The 24,008-nt window shown below is 46.4% G+C and overlaps 12 protein-coding genes across 12 annotated transcripts; 7 read left to right on the forward strand and 5 right to left on the reverse strand.

The window, feature by feature from the left end:
• Positions 1–570: 570 nt before the first annotated feature.
• Positions 571–2,651, reverse strand: V1513DRAFT_460482 (uncharacterized protein; the record flags this gene model as incomplete). The annotated part of the gene is made up of 3 exons (XM_066899833.1): positions 571–971; positions 1,019–2,458; positions 2,513–2,651. 3 exons carry the CDS (start codon positions 2,649–2,651, stop codon positions 571–573), a joined length of 1,980 nt encoding a protein of 659 aa, XP_066751365.1.
• Positions 2,652–2,929: 278 nt separating this feature from the next.
• On the forward strand, positions 2,930–3,782 carry V1513DRAFT_451870 (uncharacterized protein). The gene is made up of 2 exons (XM_066899038.1): positions 2,930–3,080; positions 3,136–3,782. Exons 1-2 carry the CDS (start codon positions 2,970–2,972, stop codon positions 3,664–3,666), a joined length of 642 nt encoding a protein of 213 aa, XP_066751366.1. The 5' UTR covers positions 2,930–2,969; the 3' UTR covers positions 3,667–3,782.
• On the reverse strand, positions 3,678–5,173 carry V1513DRAFT_451872 (MRG-domain-containing protein). Its single transcript, XM_066899039.1, has 7 exons — positions 4,880–5,173; positions 4,813–4,825; positions 4,527–4,766; positions 4,377–4,478; positions 4,071–4,332; positions 3,934–4,018; positions 3,678–3,881 (listed from the first exon to the last, which is right to left on the reverse strand). Exons 1-7 carry the CDS (start codon positions 5,077–5,079, stop codon positions 3,794–3,796), a joined length of 990 nt encoding a protein of 329 aa, XP_066751367.1. The 5' UTR covers positions 5,080–5,173; the 3' UTR covers positions 3,678–3,793.
• Positions 5,174–5,251: 78 nt separating this feature from the next.
• On the forward strand, positions 5,252–8,070 carry V1513DRAFT_405024 (SPX domain-containing protein). Its single transcript, XM_066895599.1, has 3 exons — positions 5,252–5,497; positions 5,557–7,184; positions 7,238–8,070. The coding sequence occupies exons 1-3, from the start codon at positions 5,415–5,417 to the stop codon at positions 7,918–7,920; spliced, it is 2,394 nt and encodes a 797-aa protein (XP_066751368.1). The 5' UTR covers positions 5,252–5,414; the 3' UTR covers positions 7,921–8,070.
• An 18-nt stretch (positions 8,071–8,088) lies between these two features.
• V1513DRAFT_451885 (cyclophilin-like domain-containing protein) lies at positions 8,089–9,342 on the reverse strand. Its single transcript, XM_066899040.1, has 7 exons — positions 9,181–9,342; positions 9,049–9,089; positions 8,893–8,988; positions 8,785–8,820; positions 8,661–8,729; positions 8,528–8,584; positions 8,089–8,465 (listed from the first exon to the last, which is right to left on the reverse strand). The coding sequence occupies exons 1-7, from the start codon at positions 9,326–9,328 to the stop codon at positions 8,310–8,312; spliced, it is 603 nt and encodes a 200-aa protein (XP_066751369.1). The 5' UTR covers positions 9,329–9,342; the 3' UTR covers positions 8,089–8,309.
• A 200-nt stretch (positions 9,343–9,542) lies between these two features.
• V1513DRAFT_451891 (uncharacterized protein) lies at positions 9,543–11,856 on the forward strand. Its single transcript, XM_066899041.1, has 6 exons — positions 9,543–9,772; positions 9,894–9,925; positions 9,985–10,038; positions 10,085–10,110; positions 10,166–10,202; positions 10,266–11,856. Exons 1-6 carry the CDS (start codon positions 9,661–9,663, stop codon positions 11,553–11,555), a joined length of 1,551 nt encoding a protein of 516 aa, XP_066751370.1. The 5' UTR covers positions 9,543–9,660; the 3' UTR covers positions 11,556–11,856.
• A 138-nt stretch (positions 11,857–11,994) lies between these two features.
• On the reverse strand, positions 11,995–12,849 carry V1513DRAFT_384424 (uncharacterized protein; the record flags this gene model as incomplete). Its single annotated transcript, XM_066895167.1, has 2 exons — positions 11,995–12,206; positions 12,258–12,849. 2 exons carry the CDS (start codon positions 12,847–12,849, stop codon positions 11,995–11,997), a joined length of 804 nt encoding a protein of 267 aa, XP_066751371.1.
• Positions 12,850–13,369: 520 nt separating this feature from the next.
• Positions 13,370–14,138, forward strand: V1513DRAFT_451899 (ATPase, F0 complex, subunit J). Its single transcript, XM_066899042.1, has 4 exons — positions 13,370–13,498; positions 13,674–13,703; positions 13,757–13,807; positions 13,882–14,138. The coding sequence occupies exons 1-4, from the start codon at positions 13,459–13,461 to the stop codon at positions 13,932–13,934; spliced, it is 174 nt and encodes a 57-aa protein (XP_066751372.1). The 5' UTR covers positions 13,370–13,458; the 3' UTR covers positions 13,935–14,138.
• Positions 14,139–14,759: 621 nt separating this feature from the next.
• Positions 14,760–17,503, forward strand: V1513DRAFT_451903 (uncharacterized protein). The gene is made up of 2 exons (XM_066899043.1): positions 14,760–15,330; positions 15,378–17,503. Exons 1-2 carry the CDS (start codon positions 14,899–14,901, stop codon positions 17,277–17,279), a joined length of 2,334 nt encoding a protein of 777 aa, XP_066751373.1. The 5' UTR covers positions 14,760–14,898; the 3' UTR covers positions 17,280–17,503.
• A 90-nt stretch (positions 17,504–17,593) lies between these two features.
• On the reverse strand, positions 17,594–18,216 carry V1513DRAFT_405036 (40S ribosomal protein eS21). The gene is made up of 3 exons (XM_066895600.1): positions 18,109–18,216; positions 17,830–18,047; positions 17,594–17,778 (listed from the first exon to the last, which is right to left on the reverse strand). Exons 1-3 carry the CDS (start codon positions 18,130–18,132, stop codon positions 17,757–17,759), a joined length of 264 nt encoding a protein of 87 aa, XP_066751374.1. The 5' UTR covers positions 18,133–18,216; the 3' UTR covers positions 17,594–17,756.
• Positions 18,217–18,458: 242 nt separating this feature from the next.
• On the forward strand, positions 18,459–20,341 carry V1513DRAFT_451909 (transcriptional activator of glycolytic enzymes-domain-containing protein). The gene has a single exon (XM_066899044.1). The coding sequence runs from the start codon at positions 18,775–18,777 to the stop codon at positions 19,840–19,842; it is 1,068 nt and encodes a 355-aa protein (XP_066751375.1). The 5' UTR covers positions 18,459–18,774; the 3' UTR covers positions 19,843–20,341.
• Positions 20,342–20,423: 82 nt separating this feature from the next.
• Positions 20,424–23,578, forward strand: V1513DRAFT_232799 (uncharacterized protein). The gene is made up of 3 exons (XM_066894419.1): positions 20,424–22,251; positions 22,301–22,656; positions 22,710–23,578. The coding sequence occupies exons 1-3, from the start codon at positions 20,630–20,632 to the stop codon at positions 23,456–23,458; spliced, it is 2,727 nt and encodes a 908-aa protein (XP_066751376.1). The 5' UTR covers positions 20,424–20,629; the 3' UTR covers positions 23,459–23,578.
• The last annotated feature ends 430 nt before the right edge of the window (positions 23,579–24,008 follow it).

Consider the following 24,008-nt stretch of genomic DNA (forward strand, 5'->3'; position numbering starts at 1 on the left):
TTTCGAGGAGGGCGCAGCACCTGACTGACGCAGCAAGATCGCCACTGTCTCTGGGCTTGCCGGCTTACCGTCGTCTCTACTCCGGTTACTGTCTAGAACTATAGCTACTGACAAGGAATGTGGCAGTAGTGAAGTTTTAACCAACACAATCGCCGTCCAATGGACGCTCCATTCTTCTACTGCCAGGAGACTTTTCGACTCCATCGAATACAAGAACGCTTCCATGAAGGCAAGGATGTCGCGCCAATCGTCAAGTTTCTCGTCACCGCAGGATCAACTGCAGATCACCTTTGACAACGATGCCTACACCACTCGTTGAATTGTACATGTCTATACATGTACGTATATGTGTTATATGGTTGCAATGCATAAAGTTGGGATAAATGGAATTCACCGTGAATAAACCGGGTTCAGTCTTTATATCCTGTGATCCGCGCCAAGCAATGGCTCCCAAATTGAGCCGCATCGTTGGTGACTTGAACTGTCTAGGATGATAACAATAGGCCACTAAAGTCACTTCGCAGAGTTTTCCAATCACAATTGGTAAAATAATTGGAAGAAATACGCGAATTAACCCAAACCGGCCTTAGATGTCTTGACTTTAGCCATAATAGGCGATGCCATGCCAACATTTCCGGCAACACCAAGCCCGGAACCAGATATCCAGCCCATTTTTTCCAACAACTGTCTGCCTTTGTTCTCGATATCAATCTCCGGCGCGTTACTCCCTACAACATCGCCATCTCTATGTCTAAATGTGCCTGTACCACGCTTAGAAAAATCCTTAGTCACTGGACCTTTGGTCGCCTTCTTGTCTAATCTAGGAAGATACAATCTATCCTCCACGATACTCAAGGTGCCGAAATCAGCTTCCAAATGCGACCTTGAATTCTTGAACAGAATTGTAAATCTCTGCGTGCCACCACCAATAGATTTGGATGACAGATTATAGGCAGTCGCAAGAACGTGAACTGTTGCTGTTAGACGTAATTAACTAAGCAATATCCCAAAATCTTACCTGCTCTTCTTGAGTTCTTAGCCATCGGAGGAAGCGACAGCGTCGTTTGTCCCTCATTTCTTAAGAATATTTCGATCTCACGCTTAATATCAGATATCTGCATACCACGGCTATACTTCGCGTTGAGGTCCAATTTGCCTTTCTTTGCCTTCTTCCCAAGTAATCCTTCTCGTCTCAGTCGTTCGCGTTCTTTCTTCTTCTCCTTCTTCGCTGCTTTATCCTTTAGCCATTGAGATTCTAGCTGATGCCCAAGGTCTTCGTCTGAAATATCAAATTCTGGCATTTGTTTCTTTTTCTTGCGAGGCAAGAAATCCATTACTGCCGCCTCCGCGAACTGTCGCTCAGCCTCCAAGATGTCATCATCATCGTCATAATCATAATCGTCCTGATCCATATCAACATCTTCCTCTTCTTCATCGTCATCTTCGTCATCACCTTCATCGTCATCGCGCTTCGTTTCTTGGTCATTATCCTCAGTCTCAATTTGGATTCCTTCACATTCGTTGTCTTCTGAAAGATTAACATTATCGTTTACCTTTAAACGATCTGATTTCTGCACTACGCCCTTGCTGTACTCTCCAGCAATATTAATCTTCTCTTCGTCCTCATCGGAGTCGTCAGCAGGATTATCCTTCCCAAGGAACTCGTCCAAAATACCGTCATCATAGAGATTCTGAATATAATCATTTAACGGATCTTCGTCATCGTCATCGACAAGCGCATTGTAAGGAAATGCTGCATTCGGTGCCTTTTTTGTTTTCGTTTTCTTGTTCTTGTTCTTCTTCTTCTTCCTGGACGTCGTCGGAATTTCTGACGTCCTTCGTGCTATCGTCGTCGTTTCTGCAATCTCTGCATACACTGTCTCATCCACAATTATAGGGATAAATGGGGCAGCTGTAGTCAAATCCAAGGATCGAGGAGGAAGTCGCACACCGGACGCACTAAGCCGAATATGTCGAGGAGCAAACACGATCTCGTCATTGAACGGCACGTCTACGTCTTGCTTGACTTCGTCCGCCATAAATAGCATATCATCCGGCACGTTCGTCATGTCATCTACCTCACTGACATCTTCGGCTTGCTGGTCTAAGCTTGCGGACTGCGGATCAATTTCGAATGCGCTGGCAGCAGTGTTATCACTGGCTCTATCAATGGGAAGGATAGACAAATGCCTCGTATTCTCAACGAGCTCGTCTTCCTCGTCCAACAACTCATTGTAGAGCTCCTCTGCTGACTCCTCGGACTGCGGATAATCCCATTGACTCAAAGTCTGTCCATTTTTGGCGTCATTATTGTTGCCTGGCAACCCCGCAGATTTGACAAATGTAACAGCCGACCGCGTCGAAGGCGAAGAATTAGCCTCTCCTCCAAGGACGCTATGATGCCGCATTGTATACAATGCCTCGTCCCTCATAGAAAACGCGCGTCTTTCTCCGCGTTCTATATTAGTACAGTCAGCAAATCGCTGCTGGAGATCGACATCAACGGTCTCACCTTCATTTGTTGCAACTGTACCACGAAATCTACCCGGACCAGCTTTCTGTTTTCCATTCCCTGTGCCATTAGACTTGGAGTAAACGTCTCTGCGTCGGTGGTCGCCTTTTGTGTTCGAGGAAGAACTTTTCCTGGGCATGTCTGGCACCGGTTGGTCAGTGTGCCATTCGCAGTGAGCACTGATGTATTGACTTTAGCTGTTCAGCAGAACACTGACCTAATAGGATGCACAGCAAGACAACGTTAGATAAACTGCTGTAGAACTAATAGTGCTGACGTTTTCCTGAAGGGATCAACGGAATAGTGTGGTTGCATCGATATGTTTTTAACCTGAGGTCCAGAGCCCTTGGGTTAGGGGCGATGACTGGGACATGATAGATTATTACTTGTTCAAATCACCATTAGATCAACGCATCTGAGTAGGCAGAATGTCAGGATCTGGAAAGATAAGCTCAGAATGGCCACAGGACTATTAACCACGCAAAGGCGAATGATTGTTCTCCATACTATATTGCGGTCATGGTATCTTTTCGGCGTCGTCATCTTAGCTTCTGGCGCCCTCAATAGGGTATTACACCACTCTAGTTCTTTCTAATCGAGTTTAAAAAACTGATGTGGTATAGTTATACATATTTCCTCGATTCTTTACATTGGTTCACGCCAGAATGGAGTTCAACAAATACGTTCTCGGTCTCGTACTACGAATGAATCGCCAGCTTTCCAATCTAATCACCGGTAACCCGGCGACTGCCGCGACTGTAGTGACCTCGAATGCTGAGATAATTGAACAAACATATGTCAATGTGCAGACACAGACAGAAGATGAGCAGGAATTGGCATCATGCACACTGGTACCGGAGCCTTCCGACTTTAAGGAGGCAAATTCAGACAAAAACCTGCCGCTTACTTATGATGCTCTCCGACATCTCTCTCAAAGTCTGAAGTTTATGCCAGGCACTCTTGTAACGCCCGGGTTCTCAAGCACGAATTACTCTGCGAAAGATCTGAATTTGTTAGTCGAGAGCCTAAAATTTGCAGGTGCGACTGGCGGAAGAGACAATAGCGACGGATCCAGTATGTCGCGGGTGAAATGCCTAGCCATGCATTTGAAGGAAGATATAAGAAGTCTTAAAAGCTTGGCACTGAAGCTGTAAGGATGCAATGTGGAGATTGTAATTTGATTCTGCGTCGGACGTGTTATCAAACAATAAATGATTCTGCGATTTATAATACTATGTTACAATATTCTGTACAAATATGCACATCTGGTATAAGCTCGGCTCAGAGACCGCGAGAGATGGCTTCGTACGCAGGCGTGGAGTTGATGTATGACTCTACAAAGTACGTTTTCTGATTTTTTGCGAGAAACCTGATAGATGTCGTTAACAACAACGCATCCATCATAGAACAAATCGACTTACCGCAGTAGTTCTTCAATGTGCGCTTTCAGCACGTTTATGCTTTGTTGGTCCATATGGGTATGCGAAAGTAAACCAGGAAGAGACACTATCGACAGTTAGATATAACAGTCTCAATAAAATATAACATCGCTCCAGACCGAATAGTCTGACTAAATGCTCAGCTCCATAGATCTCGCTAGGAACTTTTCCTGGGTTTCCGCGCGTCACCTCCAAATACTGTTGTCTTTCGAACCTGTAAAGCAGTATTGACCCTAACGACTTATCGAAGTATAACTGAATTCCTGCTAGAATTTCGTCAAGGATCTCCGTCTCGGCGTTCCCAAGACGTCGTTTCATGTAGAACGTTCTGAATTCTAACAGGATCTCTTGGATATTTGGTGAACGAGGGAGTTTGACCAACTATGTCCGTCAGTACAGCATACATCATTTGATCGAAGACGTACCTGTGAATTTTTTGTAATGTTTTCCCAGTCGTCCGCCAGCTGAGCTTTGAGAGTATCTGGGACCATAATGTTCACATCCAGATGAGAGAAGTACTCATCATCCTAAGTCACATTAGCGAAACTAATTATATAATTCCCGCCTTGTCCCACCTTTTCATCTGCTTCTCGCCTCGTCTTTTTGGTCGCCTTGGCAAGTTCGGCAAGCTCCTTAGCGGACTCTTTGCGTTTCTGCGAGCTTGATGTCATCGCGTTGCTAACAGCCGGCGTTAACTCTCTTTGCCCCGATCCGCCAGTTTTCTTATTTCGCAGTTGTTGTAAAGCCTCATTTTTCAGCTCCCTTTGCATTCGCAGATTCTCCTCCGTCCATCGTAAGACACGCTCTTGTGGTAGCTATGTATTGTGAATATAAGTGTGAGCACAAAACAGAGCAACTAACCCATTCATCCCATCTACACAGCGTCAGCATATCAAGCCAATAAAATACATACACACCGCAAGCTTACGATGACTTCCATCCTTTGTAATGAATTAAGTACGCGACTGCGGTTCTGTTCTCTTCAGGAATTTGCTCGACATCGATACCTGCATTCTTTTCATTGGGGAAGTAAGTCTTCAGAATTTTAGACTCATACAGTAGTGGCCCATGGAAAGCAAGGCATCGTGCATTAACGGAGAATCCTTCGCTAGGGCCATTAGCCGCCATAATATAAGCATAGAGATAAATATATGAAACAATTCACTGGTGAGGACTTTCAAAAGCACGACAACGCTTCCAAGCCTAATACGGTTGTAGCGCCTGCAAATGGGATGTTTGGGTAAGGGCATTCGTTTCTGAGAAGCGAATGCGTGATGCGAGGCGATTGCGCCAACGTGCGAAACGGGATCTGCCATCCGCATAATTTGAAGATCAGCCCGCACGAAAGGTAGTTTCTTCGACCTCACGGCTGTAATTAACAGTGTGTGCATCAGTCCAGACTAGCGGTTGTTTTAGTAATTTAGAGGAGCTCATATGGGCTTTAGTCAGGACGAGTAACAGAAATGAAGTTCAGTCGTACGGTGCAATTCAACGCTGTTCCGGAGTGGTCAACATACTATATCGGCTACTCGAATTTGAAGAAGCTGTTAGTGCATAGCAAGTCCGACTGCGATTGGTCTTATATAATAGTTAACAGTTCTCTAGAATCCATTCTCTTGAAGCTGATGCTGCGACTCGGTTAGCTCTTGGACATCATGACGCTGAGCGTATATCGCTCATACCTCATGAAGAATCCACTACAGAGTATGACGCTATATTTCGGCGGGCCTTGGACGACGAATTGGGCAAGATATGCAGATTCTACTCAGAAAAGGAAACGGAACTGTTAGCAGAGCTTGACCGGCTGAAGAAAGATATCCACGATTTCCACGTTAGAACTGGCGTTGAGGAGGCTAGTTCATCGTCCGGTTCTTCTTATACTGCCTATCGTCACTCCGACGTCGAGAGCGTCGCTATTGAGCGACACGGGATGCTGGATAAGAACGGAGATATGATGTCTATGGAAAATTACACTAATGGCGCTGAGCAGTTTTCGGAAATTTCTGATTTAAAAATTATGCTGAAAAAGCGAGCCATAGCGCTATATGTGTCGCTTTCAGAGCTGCGTGCCTACGTTCAGCTCAATAGGACTGGATTTGGAAAGGCGCTGAAAAAGTATGCGAAGTGTATCGGTAGAGAGATGAGCGGCAATTATGTTCCCGATGTTGTTGAGCAGTCATATCCAATTTTGCGTTCGACACGAGATGCGTTAGAGGACAAGATCGCAGAGGTCAATTTTCTCTACGCATCAATCAGCACTCAAGGAGACATCGGGCAGGCCAAGTTGGAACTCCAGGGTCATTTGCGGGAATATGTCGTATGGGAGCGTAACACCGTTTGGCATGAAATGATGGGGATCGAAAGGAATATCCAGGGCGTGGGTCTCACTAACCAGGGCCTTCTTGTCAGTTCGAATCCTATCGCTGATGCATTGGAGCATAAAGGAGTTCTCAATCAGCCTCCAATTGAGATTCGCACTCGGCTTGGAGCGATCAGATTGCCGAGATTAATTTTCAACTCATCTTTTGCTCTCTTGGCTATTATTGCTTTGGTGTTCACCACACTTTTGGCTGTTCCTATTTTTGAGCAGCCTGAACAGCAGAGTTGCCTCGCTATTTTAATCGCTGCATCTCTCCTTTGGGCTACCGAAGTTATTCCTCTTTTTGTGACTTCAATACTAATTCCTTTGTTGATTATCGTTTTCCGAACCGTGCGATCCGATGACGTGCACCACGAGCGGCTGAATGCTCCCGATGCGACGAAGTACATCTTTGCGGCTATGTGGACTCCTGTCCTTATGCTGCTTCTAGGGGGATTTTCTATTGCCGCTGCTTTAAGCAAATACAATATCGCTAAAGTAATTGCTACCTGGGTCCTCAGCAACGCGGGCACTCAACCTCGTAACGTTTTACTGACAACAATGTTCGTTGCTATGTTTCTCAGTATGTGGATCTCCAACGTTGCATCGCCTGTCCTTTGCTTGTCGATTATCCAGCCTTTGCTACGGACGCAGGACACGAGCTCTAATTTCCCGAAGGCATTGATTTTGGGCATTGCTTTCGCATCGAATATTGGCGGGATGGCCTCGCCAATTGCCAGTCCACAGAATATTATTGCATTGCAGAACATGTATCCGAACCCATCATGGCTTGCATGGTTTTTCATTGTTATCCCGGTTTGCATTTTTTCGATTCTAATAATATGGGTCATGATGCTCGTTACCTTAAATCCCGGTAAGTTGGAATAAATCCTGAATTTATATGGACATCTAACGAATGGTTTATAGCTAAGGGAGCTATCATCACCAAAATCCAGCGAAGCACGGAGAAATTTAACAGAACTCAGATTTTCGTCTCTGCTGTCACTCTCATAACGATCGTGTTGTGGTGCGTTTCACACAAGGTTGAGTCAGTTTTCGGCGATATGGGTGTGCTCGCGATTATCCCACTTGTGATATTTTTTGGCACCGGGCTGTTAACCAAGGAAGATTTCAACAACTTTATGTGGACTATTATCATCCTTGCCATGGGTGGTATTGCACTCGGCAAGGCAGTTTCGTCGTCTGGTCTTCTAGACACAATTGCGATTGGTATTAGATCCGTTGTCAGTAATATGGGTATTTATGGCGTGATGGTTGTCTTCGGCTCTTTGATCCTCATTATCGCAACATTCATTTCGCACACAGTCGCGGCTTTGATCCTGCTTCCCATAGTCGCGCAGGTTGGGCAAGCTATGGATGATCCTCATCCTAACCTTCTCGTTATGGGTGCTGCGCTGCTTTGCTCGTGCGCTATGGGCCTGCCTACGTCGGGTTTCCCTAACGTCACCGCGATATGTACGACTGACGATCAGGGTCGTCCGTATTTAAGTGTCGCATTGTTTATTACTAGAGGTGTGCCTGCCAGTGTATTGGCGTACATCGTTGTGGTTACGTTAGGATTTTGTTTGATGAAGATTGTAGGCTTGTAGCTTATGAAAATGCCGGGGATATAGAATTATGAACTGAGGGGATAGATGCTACCTGAAACTGGTAATAAAGTTTTTGTAATGATTGTCGGCAGTGTATTTTCTTAATGGACGGAGTCTCTTGCATTTTAAATACTCTCACGCGTAATCGGTGCCATGCAATTGTCTCTTGTTTACGAACGGCATGAAATATGCTACCCTTTTTTAGAAGTCTTTTAAGGCAGTAGAATAGAAATCGTATACAGAAGACATAAACCGCATGCCTAAATACACCCTCATCTTTCCCCGGACTATTATCATTCGCTTCATACAAGACTATAGAACAATTTTCGTATCCGCTGCAACCCAGGATAACGGTACAATCACGCACGATCCAGGTACGAGACCAACATCTACAAAGTACCAGAGTTGGCGATAGTGACCTTGGTGCGAGGAGCACCGCTTCGGGTACCAAGACCTTCGATTGCCTTGACAATGTCCATTCCCTCAACGACTTCACCGAAGACTACGTGCTTGCCGTCAAGCCAAGGGCAAGGAACTGTGGTAATCTGTCATGTTTATTAGCAGTTGGATACCAGTTGAACATATAAACTCGGCGAAAAATACTTACGAAGAACTGGGAACCGTTGGTGTTAGGGCCGGCGTTGGCCATGGAAAGAAGACCGGGCTGAATTGAGAGTCAGATAAACCTTCCTCCCCATGCAAAATGATTGGCGTAGACAAAACAAAAGACTAATGTATACCTTGGTGTGCTTCTTGACGAAGTTCTCGTCAGCGAATTTAGAGCCATAGATGGACTTGCCACCAGTGCCCTGTCGTTTACGTTAGTCGCCGCTGATTGCCTAGTCGGGGAGGAAAAAAACTTACGTCACCACGAGTGAAGTCACCACCCTGGAGCATGAACTGAAACACATATCATTAGCATTAAATCAACATTGTATAGTTTCTAGAATATATTGACAGAAGGATACTTGCGTCAGGAATCACACGGTGGAAAGCGCAGCCGGCATAGCCGAAGCCCTTCTCACCAGTGCAAAGGGCCTTGAAATTGGCGGTGGTCTTAGGGACGACCTGTAATAAAAATTGTTAGGTCGACCTCTCATCTAAAAATATAGAAAGGCTTAAACTTACATCGTCGTAAAGTTGGAAGACGATGCGGCCAAGGGGCTTGTCTGTATTGAATAATGGTGAGCAAATTTGCTGATCTCTTTGATTTGTGCAAAATCACTCTTGCAGTCAGGCATCAGCAAGATCAAAACCTACCTGTGGTAACGTCGAAGAAAACTTTAGAGCCCATGTTAAACGACGAAGCAGTAAATGGACGAGATAGCAAGAATTGAGTGGGAGATCGAATGTTTCTGGCGAGTGAAGAAGCGCAAGGGACAAGACGCCGAGAGCAGGACACGATCATATTTTATTGCTGGCTTTGGGTGTGAAAGACATGCGATCGCGATCGTCTTACGTCTTTAATGTCAGAATCGGGTCGAGCCATGCGTAACTGCAAATGGCTGATAGGTCGTAACTGCACATGCATTTCACAGTTGAATTGCAAATTTATCTGGAATTGGCCATTCATGGCATAAGCATCGTTATTCCATTTACTAAGGAATTTGTGACCTGTGAGTAATGTGTGTGATTCGGCCGTGGCGGCATCAGTCAGGCTCCGCTTCGAATTGACTGCTTACGGACAACGAGAGTGCCGACCCGGGCTCCACACACTGGATCCATTTAACTGCTCGCTCAATGATGAACGCGAATCGCGTGCTCAATAACGCGAACATCAAGAACCTGAAGGATGCGGTACAAAACATATCTCTTTACGATGTGAAGGCGTACGTTCGGAAAGCCCAAAATGGTATGTGCGTAGCTAGTGTTCGACAGTTTTGATTTCATGGATATGCCCACAATTGCCATGTGCCATTTCTAGATGTACTCTTCAGTGCCGGATCTGAAGTTAACTACTTATTTGATTATAGTCATGATGAATTTCACCGTCATGGAGGCGAAGGTATGAGCAGACTGACGTATTACGTCATGTTTGGCCGGCAAGGGACTAACGATTATCAGGTTCGGGAGGCTACTAACAATGAGCCTTGGGGCGCCAGTAGTACTCTTATGCAGGTATGTTGTATCAAACTCAAAGCATGAATTATGCTAATATTGGTAGGAAATCGCCGATGGTACATTCAACTAGTATGTTGATTGTTATTGGATTGCGTCAGATGGCTTCCATGCTAACGATGTCTAGTGCAAACTTCAATGAAATTATGCCGATGATTTATAAGGTACATTGAGTGGATAGATAACTATTTGTAACTGGTAAATTAATCGTGCTAACGGTTCGCCAGCGATTTACCGAAAAATCCGCACACGAGTGGCGTCAAATATACAAAGCCCTTCAGCTCCTCGAATTCCTTATCAGGCACGGCTCGGAGCGGGTAGTTGATGATGCGCGAGCCCATATTGCGACTGTAAGCATGCTCCGGTCATTCCATTATACGGATCCCAATGGAAAAGACCAGGGTATTAACGTGCGCAATCGTGCCAAGGAGTTGGTAGTATTGTTGGGGGACGACGAGAAGATCCGCGCAGAGCGAAAGAAGGCAAGAGTTGCGAAAGACAAATACACTGGAGTCTCATCAGAAGGTGGTGGCTTTGGCGGTAGCGGCAAGAAATACGGAGGTTTTGGTAGTGACAGTCTACAGTATGGAGGGTATAGTAGCGGTGTCTTTGGCGATGGTGGTGGATTTGGCGGTAATAGCAGCTCCTCACATGGATACAGTTCTCATGCCTCCGACAGCCGATTTGAGGAGTATGATGCAGGTTCATCTACTGACGCAACGACAACTGAATACGCGGAAGTAGAGTCCAGCTCACCTGTTAGATCAAAAGCTTACGAATCTGAAAAGCCTAAAGATCCAGAGGTTAATTTATTTTCGTTTGACGAACCGGAAAGAACCGCAACATCTGTCACCGCCTCGGCGATCTCTGCATTTGACGATGAGTTTGACGATTTCCAATCGGCGATTTCACCAATCCCTAATAACCCAATGGCAACTGCTACTGGCCAGGCTTCCGCCGTGAGTAGCATCACTGGTTTTTTTAATGCGGTTCCGGCGCAACAGTCTTCCGGCCCGTCCTACTCACAGCCCCCATTTAACCAGTCGACATACGCTCAGCCTGCATATGGTACGACGTCGTCTATGGCGACAACAGCTCCCTCCCTCGGGTCGCCAACGTACTTTTCTGCTTCTCCAGGTTATCAGCAGCCCGCTACTTCATCATTCTCTAGCATTCCAGTCGGTGCATTCCAAGCTTCCTACAGCCCTAGCATGACGAGTCAGTTGTCTCCGTCACTCCCGCCTTCGGGTTCTACCCCGGTTGTTCAGCAGCCAAGTAAAAAGAAGGACGACGTCTTTGGATCATTGTGGACTACAGCCGCATCCGGTGTTTCAAAGAAGCAGCATGGCAATGGTATTAATGTCGCTGGCAACGTAACCATGGGTAAGCTCGCCCAACAGAGTGCTCAAGCCGGCATTTGGGATCAAGCATTGAGTAATAGCTCTAGCTCAGGCAGTGGTGCTAGACCTGCAACTGCTGCAAGTACCAGTGGCAACTCCGAGGATTTGCTGTTGTAACCGGTGTGCAATTCTCGAGGATAGAACAGGAATTGTGGATTGAAATTTGTTTATAGATACTTCCGTGTCATTGTTGGTCCAATGATTGGTGTTTGCTGCGCTTAGTTTACATGATTGTTTATACTATGATGGTTTGTTAAGACTTTCTTTCACTTGTTCCACTTGCGATTCACTGATTTTACGAATCATAACCAGGACTCCTAGTCAAGGGAGCTAACACAGTTGCCAATAATGGTACATGTATTTACCTATACATAGCTAGATTCAAACAAACCAGAGGTGCCAACGAAATACAAATCCCGCAATGAACTTCTACAGACCGTTACCCGTACAATAAACCAACCATCATAAAAAGAACACCTGAACAAAAGACACAGAAAACGCTGATGCCATAAGTTACAACGCTGAACCATAATAGCCCGATATATCCAAACAGCTATTATTCCTCGACGTCTTCCCACCCGTCATCGTCTGCGACTTGAGCCTTAGTCCGCGGCATCTCCGGCACTACGTGAGTTGCAGTTTTTGAATCTAGTGGGCGTTGAGCCGCCATACTGCTGCACACAACATTTGGATCGGCGCCTTCCTCGAATGGAAATGCGTCTCGCTGAATGATTTCGACATACTCCTCCGGTACTAATCCGGATTCACCTATCCCCATACATTAGGAATCAAGTCCCACAAATTTTCTGGAACACATACCGGTTGCTGGATCCTGAGCAACTAGCCATCCTTGCCCATGTCGATAACTGATCCATATTTCCTGACCTTCCTTCAGTGCAACCTCATTATCGTTTTCCGGCTCAAAATCAAATAAGGCCACGGCACGTCCGTGGATCTCGTCCTCAACGGACGCCACGGAAAAGAAATATTCTTGTTCGCCCCCAGCGGCAGACGAGATCACCGGTGACGATAGATACGGATCCTCCGCCCATGGTGGGCCGTCTTGTGGTGGTAATTGCGGCAATACCGACTCTGAATATTCCTCCTTCTCTTCTATAGCGGCTGTATTTGGCGATGTGGATGTTAAAGGGGAGATAGTAAGTGCTGGTCCGAGATGGAGTGGGTGAAATGGTGGGTATGCGAAATCCCTGGCAAGGGTGTGTGAGTCTGATCTTAGAATGATCGTAGGATCAAGCGTTGCATTGAATGTGACTTCCGACAACTGATTGAGCTGCTGTTGTGTCGGATTGAGAGTCGCTGTATTACTTAAAGACACCTTTTGTTTAAATTTCGAAGCGGACGCGGACGACGACGAGGAAGACAGAGCAAGAGGAAGTACTATAGGCGCCATCGTTAAGTAGGTAGATAGCCGTTCATTGCACGCAATTAGATATTATATTACGAGTACCGGAATCCACAGAAACCGACAGAGATCATTCGGTGGAAAGAGCAAGAAGGTCGTTCCTGAGCCTGAAAGAAATAACGCGCGCAAAGATGCGACGGATGGTAAAGGATCAACGAAGTATATATAAATTCGCCGATTATGGCGGGGTAAGGGAGTGCGAATTAACGAACGGAGTACTATTTTCTACATGTCAGCATTGACCGAAACGAAATAGTAGCAGTACACGATTAGCCCCCACCGTCTAGTATTTGCACATACCCTGGATGCCTTGTTCCTGGAGAATATTCGTCGTGAGGTGGATAATCAGTTACCAGTAACGGCTTGAGTAGCCAGACCTGTGTGCACTAAATAATGTAGAGCACAACTGAGACCCATTACCCGAATATACCCTAACCCTGGTAATCTCCTAACCCATCTCACTCAGGCCTGCTAAGGACCAACCAAAGTTTCCCACTCCCCCGAAGTGCAGTCGCCTAGGATCCGACCTTCTTCGACCAATAATCACACCTTCCACTCTCATCAACCAACAAGCCTCATACACATCGCAGTCGCAAGATGATCGCCTTCCTTTCTAGAAGATATCCTACTCCCATCTGTAAGTATCTGCTACTGCCCAGATTAAATATTTGCGGCAGAGTCCTGCTGCATCAGACGGCACACGCTGATTGGTGGAATTTCGGCCAATTTTCGCCATCGCGCTATGCGCTGTGCCTGTAGGGAATTCGATCAAAGGATAATAACTGACGTGTGATATTTTTTGAATGATATAGTGAAGCCATTGTGGCCTTTTTTCGTCGGAGGTGAGCTTATCGAATCGTGAATAGAAGAAGACATACTGATATGAATTACCAAGCCGCTATTACCTATTACGGTGTTGGCAAGGCCGCTGATGCCATGATGGATTGTACGTTCTTAAAATCCGAGTGTTCCAGAGATTGGTGCTATTTGTTACACTATGTAGCTAACGCGGATCTTTAGCCGATGAGTTCAAGAACGACCCCCGCAACCCGAAACTCAAGAATGCTCACTAATCAACTTTGAGAGATACGAGTATGACCAAGGATGTGTATATTTGTCATGAGCGGATCGGTTGAGATAAAGCGCGGCGTAGGCAGTGAGAATTGGTTACTTGGGTGGGGTGGAACTCAGGTTACTTGGTTGGAACTCATCCCAGGTATATGTACAAGGAGTAAATAGATTAGGAATTTCCACAATAGACAATCGGTTAATTTTGATTAATAAGCTCTTGCGATGGATTTATCTGGTAAAATCAGGGTTTATGGAAGCCTTCACGCAAAAGCACGTTTTGAAGTGAAAACAGTCAGGGACTATTAAATAAGCAGTCGTGAAATGTTGTATTTGGGTACGACCACGATAACAATATCTCGTACATCCCTCTTCCTATTGGAATCATGAGCTGGATGATAGATAGCTTGGGCTTTTGTCTTGTGTTGTTCGTTATACAGTCAATTTCGTCGATTGACTCGCTTCTGTAGGTGTAGTAGAATCCACACGCTTTACAGGACAGACTTTATTTATTTCTATTGCGACTGCGAATGATATTTTTCGACACTACAGGAGATTGGCTAAACATTTACCCGTAATTACGTCTGCTGTTGCAGCATTTATGTATTTGTCGAAAGCTTTGGACAGCACATGATCACATTATACATGAATGATTACCCAATCGGAACATTTCAATGGCACTGCTAATGGTGTGTGATATGTATTTATATACATCTAGTATTAACAATATTGCAGTCTCAACTATTTCCTATGCTCAAAGTAAACTTCATTGATCTGCGACTGCATTGTTAGCGTAACGATATATAAAGTTTGACGTGGACTCTGACGGCAACTTGAGGTTGTAAACATAGCCAGTGCAGAATCAAGCGGTTACACCTCACAAGACATGTGTTAATATTAGCGCAGTAATAATATAGCTGTGTGATATATATAATCAATGGCTGATATTGGCGACCCAAGTCAATTCCGATGAGCCAACGGACAACTTTTGCGGCTGCTTGCGACATCCAGGAATCTCCAACACAGGCACTGTCTAATCCACAAGGGGAGCCTGCACCTGCATCAGCAGAGCGACCTGAAGGCAGACAAACGTGCGATATTCTGACACCAAGTGAGAAGGCTAGTTCATGCGTTAATGTGCGAGGCGCAGTACCTGGAACTCGTCAGAAGGTTCTCGTTTACACAGCCCACCAGCGAGGACATTTCGACGATCTAGAAGCAAGCGAAGCTGTCGCGCAACGGCTTGATAGTTTTAAATACGATGATAGGGCTGGCAGAACGGATACCGGCGGCATATCCAGTTCGGCGCGTATAGAAAAATTGGCGAGTTTAGGAAGATTTCCAACTAGCGTTCCCGTGCTGGTCAAGGAAGTTGTAGCCAGCGCGCCTACAACGCGGAAGGTATGGAGTTGATGGACTCAAAGGAACTGTCTCTGATGTGCGGCTAGATGCTGAAACTAAGCGCATGTAAATCGGTCACACGGCCGCTGGGATCGTTTTCGAAACGAAACTCAAGATCGATCAGTGCAAGATCTGCTGCTGCGTTCCGGACTAGCACCGCGACAGTTTCCGGCGTGGTAGCTAATACGAATGTACTTGGAGGTGTAGTCTTGAGCAAGAAGGCAGCGCGAGTCTTACAACAACGACGAATGACAATTGCGAATGTTCTGAGTCCGGAAAAAGCGATTAGTCGTAGTAAGCTACTGACTCTCCGATTTCCAGCTATCCAGCGCCATAATAAAGAATTAATATTCTCGCAGAAATATGACTCTTTGTGTCTGTTTGATGCGGCACGGCGAGGTCCTGAAGGTGAAGTGGTGGCGGCTCATCATCTCTCTTGGCGGACGACAGGAATATATGAAGATTGTGATGACAACTTAGTCTTGCCAGTGTCTAGAGACAGTGATGGTGGACAGAAACCTGATAAAATTAGCATTGCAGTTGCTGAGTTGGATGAGCGAACCGTTCAGACCGACTTGAAATTTAATCGGATCGCGACTCACCGTTCACCTAGTCCAGAATCGTGGAGGCAAGTGCATTCGCCTATAGCGACAGTACATAAGGTCACAACGCCAAATATTGGCATCTCTGACATTGTCGAATTAGACAATGCTCTACCTAGTCAAGTCTCCGATTCGAAATGGCGGCAGCCTCGATGCCACATCCTAGATACAAAGTCTGGAGATATGCCACTCGCCAGTGATATTGAATATCATCGTAATCTTGGATCAGCTGGATTGGAGTCTCAGCGGCACAAGGGCTTATCAGAATGTCGGCCGATTGAAGTTGAATATGGCGTGTCTCCTAGACCAGGACCTAGCCAGAGTCCCTTGTCTGAATTATCCGATGTATCGTCTTCATCCGATGCCGATCAGCAGTCAGATGTCTCAAGTCAGATCGTCATGACTGCTGGTTCTCAACAATTGTCTCGATCGAGCAATCGTCGGAATCGATCAAGGAGTCCGGAATTGATCGTCTCGCCAACAAGGAAATCACGGTCAATGCCACACATAGTAGAGATTCCTGACTCTGAGGATGAAGACGAGTTTGCATCGGACGTGGATACTTTCGGTTTGCTTCAGACGACCGAAGCAGATGTGGCCGTCCGGAATTCCGCCCACAGAGATACAACGATTCAGCAAAGTGGCAGGACGCCGGCTATTAGTCAGTTGCTGTCGCTGGTTCCTTTAACCTCGCTGCCACAGTCGTCAATATCAAAGTCTTCTACGCGATGCCCAATGCAAAGTCTCAACGGTCAGAGCCGAGGAGTGGCAACGAGCATGAAGCGCAGTCTTGCGACATGCTCATTGAAGAGAGGCGCGCGAGAAGTCGGTATGAAAGAGAATATTAGCCTTGCGATTAGTGCAGGTTGTGAGAAAGTGCAATTAGAATCGTTATCGGCAGCACAGTTAAGGGATATCCTTCAAAGTTGGGGCTTCAAAGCACCACGATCTAGGAAGGATATGATCGCTCGGATTTTACTCTACGATTCCAAAATGAGGACAGATACCTTTGACGACAAAAAAAGCGAGAGCCAGGGGAGGTTAATAACTCTTCCAATCATGTCCACCGAAGAGATTAAAGCCGCTACAATGAACCGCATTTCGCGACATATACGCGAAGCCGAATCGGCACGTGAGTGGTGGATGAAGATATTAGCGTACGAACCGATATTGGTGGAAGATTTGGCACAATTTCTGGAGCAGGAAGGAATATTAGCAGGTCCAGAGAAGCATGGCCTAGTTGTCCTTAAGGAGTGGTGCGACAGCCAGAGCGTTTGCATGATTAGTAAGGACGGTGCAGGTGGGACACGCAAGAGAGGGCAAATGAAGATGTATAAAGATGTATGATATTGTGGAATAAGCACTTAACGACGGCTTTGCTCTATGGTTTGTGCATAACATTTTGGAAGCTATGTTCGGCCCGTATCTGTCCTGCGCCAAATGTCAACTTGGCGAAAGTCTTCAGTAGGCCTAGATTATCATTTTTCTTCGACTATTGACTGAAGTGTCGACTGTCAAAAGTGAAGTAATTGGAATCCACTATAGGGAACGCTTGAGAGACAACCCGTAACATGTCGGATCATTCCCAGGTTTCCAATAGTGTCTTTAGCAAACCGGTTTTAACAGTCGACGCATAGTCGGTGCAAAATACTGCTGCGCGAATTCCTAAATCCAATGATTCATGCGTGCCCTTGAATTAAATGACGTAAATGTACAATAGGCGGTTACTGTCGCATTCTCTAACCTAGCAAAAACCAATGCGAAAACATGAACCAGCCTTTTTTTTACCCACTATGACAACCAACAAAACTATAATATATCCGTTCATCGCTGGGCCGACCATACACTACAGAAGTTAGCATGCTAACACTGAATGCAAGACAACAAAGGATCAGACTTTTTCAACAAACCATCATTCTGCGCCAGTCGATTGAGACTGTCGTCGGCCTCGCCCCGGGATCGGAGGAAACCAGAGAGAGCGTAGGTGGTGTACGACCCAGGAATAACGAGGCCAGACTCATCGACGTCGGCAACATTGATCTGTACTGACGCATGATCAGTGGCCTTGATGATGCGGTTCGTGGCCGAGCACTTGCGAGGGACATACAGTTCGACCTGGATTCACAGTCAGTATTTTAGACTGACACGATGTTTAAGACAATATCCAAGTACGTACGAGAACTCCCTTATCGTTTTCCATTGTGAATTCTGTGATAAGTACTGTGCGATAGAGATTCGAGATTGCTGTTGTGATACGTTGGTTCACCAATGGTCGACCTTAAAGTCCCGGATGCTAGGGCAGACCAGGGCGGTGTGGTCCAGGTGAGTAGAAAGAGCAGGGGGTCTGCCCTAACGTGCGACGTGACTGCTTTTTGTCCAGGAACGTGACCTGATGTGACTCTGTGAGTGGCGAGAAACGACGTGAGCTGTGATTGTGACTACGCTGTGAGTCAAGCTTGAAGCGAGAAAACTTGAGAACGGAGCCCTAACCCGGTCATCCTCCGTAGACAGTCGGGTTATCGGCCAGACCATTTGACAACTGCGACACTCGCAGCACAATCGGCCGCAGCATCAACCAAGAAAGCAATCCAAGCCAGTATAGAAAGCGTGGATTTAGCAGGCCGCAACCGCCAAAGGTAAATACTCCGCCATCCCACTACTCATCATCGCCAATTGCAAGACGCGATCTTGGCTTTTTAGCAGCGCCCGGCACACAGCCCGTCCGTGCACGTTCGCGCCAGTTCGCGCATCCTCCGCGTGAGATTGATCCCCCGCAGCCGTACCCCATCCTTACCCCCCACAACCATCGCCCACCCTGTCGTCTCTAACCGTTGACCTGGCAATGGCGGACTACCGACCCTTCGACGATAGTCTGGCCGGCGTCGTTGTCACCGGCTCCGGTGGCCCTGGAGGGTCTTCCAATCCCCGAACCACTCTACTTTCTCAGGCGTACAGCGCAGGTCCTCAGCAACACCGCTCCGCCCAACAACAGCAGCCACAGCAGTACGACCCACAGATCGAGAAGATTCAGAAGTCGCTCGACCAGTTGCATTCAAAGGTCGATGCCCTGCAGCACATCATCGAACATCGTGTGTCTCCTGAATCTGTTTCGCGAAACACTGCGACCTATCTCAACACTCTCCTCGATCGCCAGCGTCGTGGCTTGTCTGTGGCTCTCCAGGGAAACGTCCAGACTGGCCTGACCGTCGATCCTGATGTTGGTGGTCCCGGTGCCACACATGGCATACTCAGTGCCACCGACGTCGAGATGCACGATCCGCGGCTGATGACCCTGCCGAGCAACGACCTTAGAGGCGTTGGGCACGGTGACTCCGGCGTCTTGAGCGACGCGATGGACTCGGTGGTCGGCCAGCAAGGCCCGGATGTCTCTCAGCGGAATTCCAACGGAGGCACAGGCCCGAGCACCAATGCTGTCGACAATAATGGCGGGAACGTTGGTCCCAATGCTATGCCGACGAATAGTCAACTAAACAACAACATGCTTATGAGTATAGCGAGAGGGCAGAGTGCCACTGTGCCAGTCACACCGGTGCGAAACAACAGTCGCCGACGAAACAGTTCACAGATCGGAACACAGTACAAGATGGACAGAGCAACACAGTCTGTTGACCGGTTTTGGGAGGAGTGGACCGTCGGTATCAACGGCAGCCCGTCGATCCAGGCGCTCAATGCCACTTTCCGTGCGTCATGGCGAAGTGAGGTTGCAGAACGCAAGTTCTACTCTCAGAGGTTGGTGCTAGTGCGAACCATTGAATGGATGGCGCGAACACGACACATATCCCTGAATGAGGCTGTCGACGAGCTTGAGAAAAGACGGCGCAATGAGAATATAAGTCTAAGTCGCCTATGCAGAATTCTCAAGGAGGAGGAATCCAAACGAGGCGAATAGACTAATTGCATTAATTTCGATTAAAGATACCAAAATAAGCTACAACAGAACACGGCTTAGACGCTCGTTTACGACTTGGTTTATGATTCTACTTTTGCTGTACTTTATTACTTGTATTGTTTCATTTGGTTGTATGGTTTTGCATCTTTTGTTTGCGTTTGTTATGATGACTTGGCTGAAGGAAGAAAAACTGGGGCGTCGATATGAGTGAACCTGACATGTATAACTGAATGTCATATTTTATGTCTTTTGCCGGAAAGACAAAGAGACACGCATGCAATAGTGGACGTATTTGATATGGTGCACCGGGAATTTGATATAGAAATGTGCTTCATGACTTGGTATGTAAAATATGGTATTCATGTATTGTTTAGTTACGGGTAGTTTATTGTTTGTAATATCCATTTCCTTATTACCGATGATTCTTCGTGTACATACATATTACTATGAGAATTATTTAGTAATTTAGTATAATATGAGGTATCATATGTCCGGCAAATCGTGTCGTTCTATATTTATTGTTTTGGTGAAATGAATATCAAAAGCTCGAGCCTAAAACTAGTAATTCCTTTGGCTGTAATGTCTACGGCAGATGTTGGCCACTGCCCGTATCTGCGGCTCGCCAGTGCCGTTCGGTACTTCCGAGTCGCCATCGGGGATTCAAATCTTAGAAGTTCATCACTGCATTATTTGCACCAACACCCCGCCCTTGATATCGGGTTAGTCATTTTGAAAACTGAGCGCTGACGACTTCCATCCCTTCCGTTCACAGTGGCATTAGTGAGTCATGCCTGTGCCAACTAACTCTCACCCGCTTCAGTCGTCGGATTCGCCTGAACCTCACGAGAACCTCGAGCTTTCTGATGCGCCAGCATCTCCTATTATTGCTGATTTCCACGATGCGTTAGGAGCAAATAACAATGAAATTTCAGGCGCAGAGTCATCTACTGCGATTGATTCGTTGGAATACGATGAAGTCGGCGACGAGAATCAGTCACTGCTCCATCCTCAGCCTCGACTTGCTAACGGGCGTCATCTATTCCGGAACTCCATCCTCACCAACTCCAAACATTCCACTCAGCGTGCATCCTCGCCCACGTATACCGACGACTCACTGGATTCTGCCACCGAAGCCGACCTCCTCCTACCATCGCCGTCGTCCGCTTCTTCAATCCGCGAGTACTTCAAGAAGCGGTGGGGTACGTTCTTCACCCGATTACTAGCCTACGCTCTATTTGGAATTGTATTTATTATTGGCTGGAAACTTGTTTTTTTGCCGAGAACAACACTCCGCCGCGATCTGGCGCGGTTAAGGCACTTCCAAATATCCCTGTCCGATTTGGAACGTACGCTGTTCGGAGTGCCACAGACCTCAAAGGTTCGCGAGTGGAGCCATTACTACACCAGTGGCGCTCATCTAGCTGGTACGAATTACTCTCAAGTGCAATGGACTGCAGATAAATTTAAGGAATATGGTCTCAAAGCCGAAATCGTTACTTACGAGACTTATCTGAACTATCCTGTTGATCATAGCCTTAAGTTGCTGGGCGTCAATGGAACTGTTCGATATGAGGCTCCGCTGACGGAAGATATGCTGAAGGAGGATCCCACTACTAGTTATCCGAATTCTGTACCTACCTTCCATGGGTACTCCGCCAACGGCAATGTCACAGCGGCTTACGTTTACGTAAATTATGGTAGACAAGAGGATTACGATTTGCTGGAAGAGCGAGGTATCGACATTTCTGGAAAAATTGTGATTGCGCGATACGGCGGCATTTTCCGAGGTCTCATTGTTAAGGGTGCACAGGAGCGTGGTGCGGTTGGTGCTTTGCTGTATACTGACCCTGGTGATGATGGTGATATTACTCTCGTGAACAAGTACAGGGCGTATCCTGATGGGCCAGCACGTAATCCATCTAGCGTTCAAAGAGGTAGTGTGTTATTTTTATCTTCTGCACCAGGTGATCCTACCACGCCTGGTTTTGCAAGTAAGCCTGGTGCTGAAAGAGTTGATCCACATGAGAGAATCCCTTCTATCCCTAGTTTACCTATTAGTTATCGGGATGTACTACCTCTTCTTATAGAGTTGAACGGCATGGGATTAAACCCCAATGACCTCGGCGAAAGCTGGCGGGGCGGTCTTCGAGAGTATGATTACTCTACTGGTCCTAGTACCATGGATGTGAACCTCTATAATGCCCAGGAGTATAAAACTACCCCTATTTGGAATGCAATTGGTCGGATTGATGGAGTGATTAAGGATGAGGTGGTGATTTTAGGAAATCATCGCGATGCTTGGATTGTTGGTGGAGCCGGTGATCCAAATAGCGGTTCGGCTGTCCTGATCGAACTTGCACGTGCTTTTGGCGAGCTGAAGGCTCAAGGATGGAAGCCATTGCGCTCAATGTACGTACAGCGTAGGTCAATGATTGCCCCGGTATTAACGTTTGTTTAGTGTCCTGGCGTCATGGGACGGCGAAGAGTACGGCTTGCTAGGATCAACTGAGTGGGGTGAAGACATGGCAAGGTATCTTGATGCCAATGCGCTCGTTTATCTCAACGTTGACGGCGCCGTCACTGGAAGTCATTTCCATGCTGCTGCTTCACCGTTGCTCAACAGTGTTTTACAAGAAGTCATTAAGAGGGTTCCAGATCCAAAGGGAGGATACGTTTATGATCATTGGCTCGAGGAAACTGAGGGTCGGATTGGAAACCTGGGATCGGGTAGTGATTATACGGTATTCCAGGACCACCTTGGAGTACCTTCGATCGATTTCGGATTCTCAGAAGGCAGTAATGCTGTTTATCAATGTGAGCCTATGCAGAATCGCAATACTGTTCGAGAATAAACTGACCAGTAACAGATCATTCTAATTATGATTCGTTTCATTGGATGGACAAGTATGGCGATCCGACATGGGAATATCATGTCACAATGGTCAAGATCTGGGGATTGGTTGCACTCCAATTGAGTGAGAATGAAGTAATTTCCTTTGACATTGTCGAATACGCCCGGTCTCTACTGTCGTACTTCAGTGATGTGACTACGAAGATCTCCCACATAGTTAGTGAAGATGAACTCAGCGTTGATATACATGACGGTTTCTATGACTGTCCCGAAATTCCTGGATCACTTATCCGGGAGTGCCGTTACATTGATGCGTCCGCCGTTGATAACATTGACCTTCCGGACTTGAAGTTGGGATGGTGGTATATCAGCTCCTCTCTTCGCAATTGCAGCGATGCGTTGGATAAACTGCTACGTGCCGCGACTACGTTTGATGCGAAATCGAGCGATATTAACAAACAATATATTACCGACTATCCTTGGTTTAAAGGATACAAGAAAATGCGAGTATACTTCCAGATACAAGGACTTAATAGCCAATATAGACAATTTGAAAGGAAATTTTTGTATGAAGGTGGTCTGGACGGACGTGAATGGTTTAAACATGTCGTTTTTGCACCCGGTGTCTGGACAGGTTACGCAGGCGTGACGTTCCCAGGATTGAATGAAGCCCTGGACGCCAGGAATATCTCGAACACGAAGCGATGGTTAGACATTATTACTGAGAGAATTTCTCAAGCGGTGGATTTGCTTTCGGCAGACTAATCCGAAAGCAATATACAGATGCTTTTTGAGGGCGTTGGTTTATTGTCAATTGTGATTTTATGTGATGACCATATAATGTTCTTGTGTTTAATATAGATTTTTTGTTGCCGTTTTGTATTTTGTGAATAAATTTTGCGCCATATCGCGAATGAAGCTATCTCATCACGAAGTCTTGATTAACCTGCAAATGTGAAAACTTGACTACTACCGTCTTTCAACGGAACATGCGTATTGTGTCATCATACAAGATGATTTGAAGACGGCCCTGAAGCAAACTTTCCATTCCCGACTGTATTCTCGATAAACTGAGAGCTTTTGACATAAGCCGTACAGCCATGGAATATTGATCTACTAGTACCATTAGGATACCATTCATTCGTGCGACACGACACTATCGTTGTGAACAAGCAGTGACTACTTGTCCTGGATTGCGGTCGATATCTATCTCCACTAATCTCATTGCTTCTTCCCAACTCGACGCATACGGAAGCAGGCCGCCAATGAAAACAACCGTGCTGTCCGAAGACAAGGTGTTTGGCAGAAACTTGCA

This window comes from Lipomyces chichibuensis, assembly GCF_038497645.1.
Source record: "Lipomyces chichibuensis strain CBS 12929 unplaced genomic scaffold V1513scaffold_43, whole genome shotgun sequence".
Taxonomy (NCBI): Eukaryota; Fungi; Ascomycota; class Lipomycetes; order Lipomycetales; family Lipomycetaceae; genus Lipomyces; species Lipomyces chichibuensis.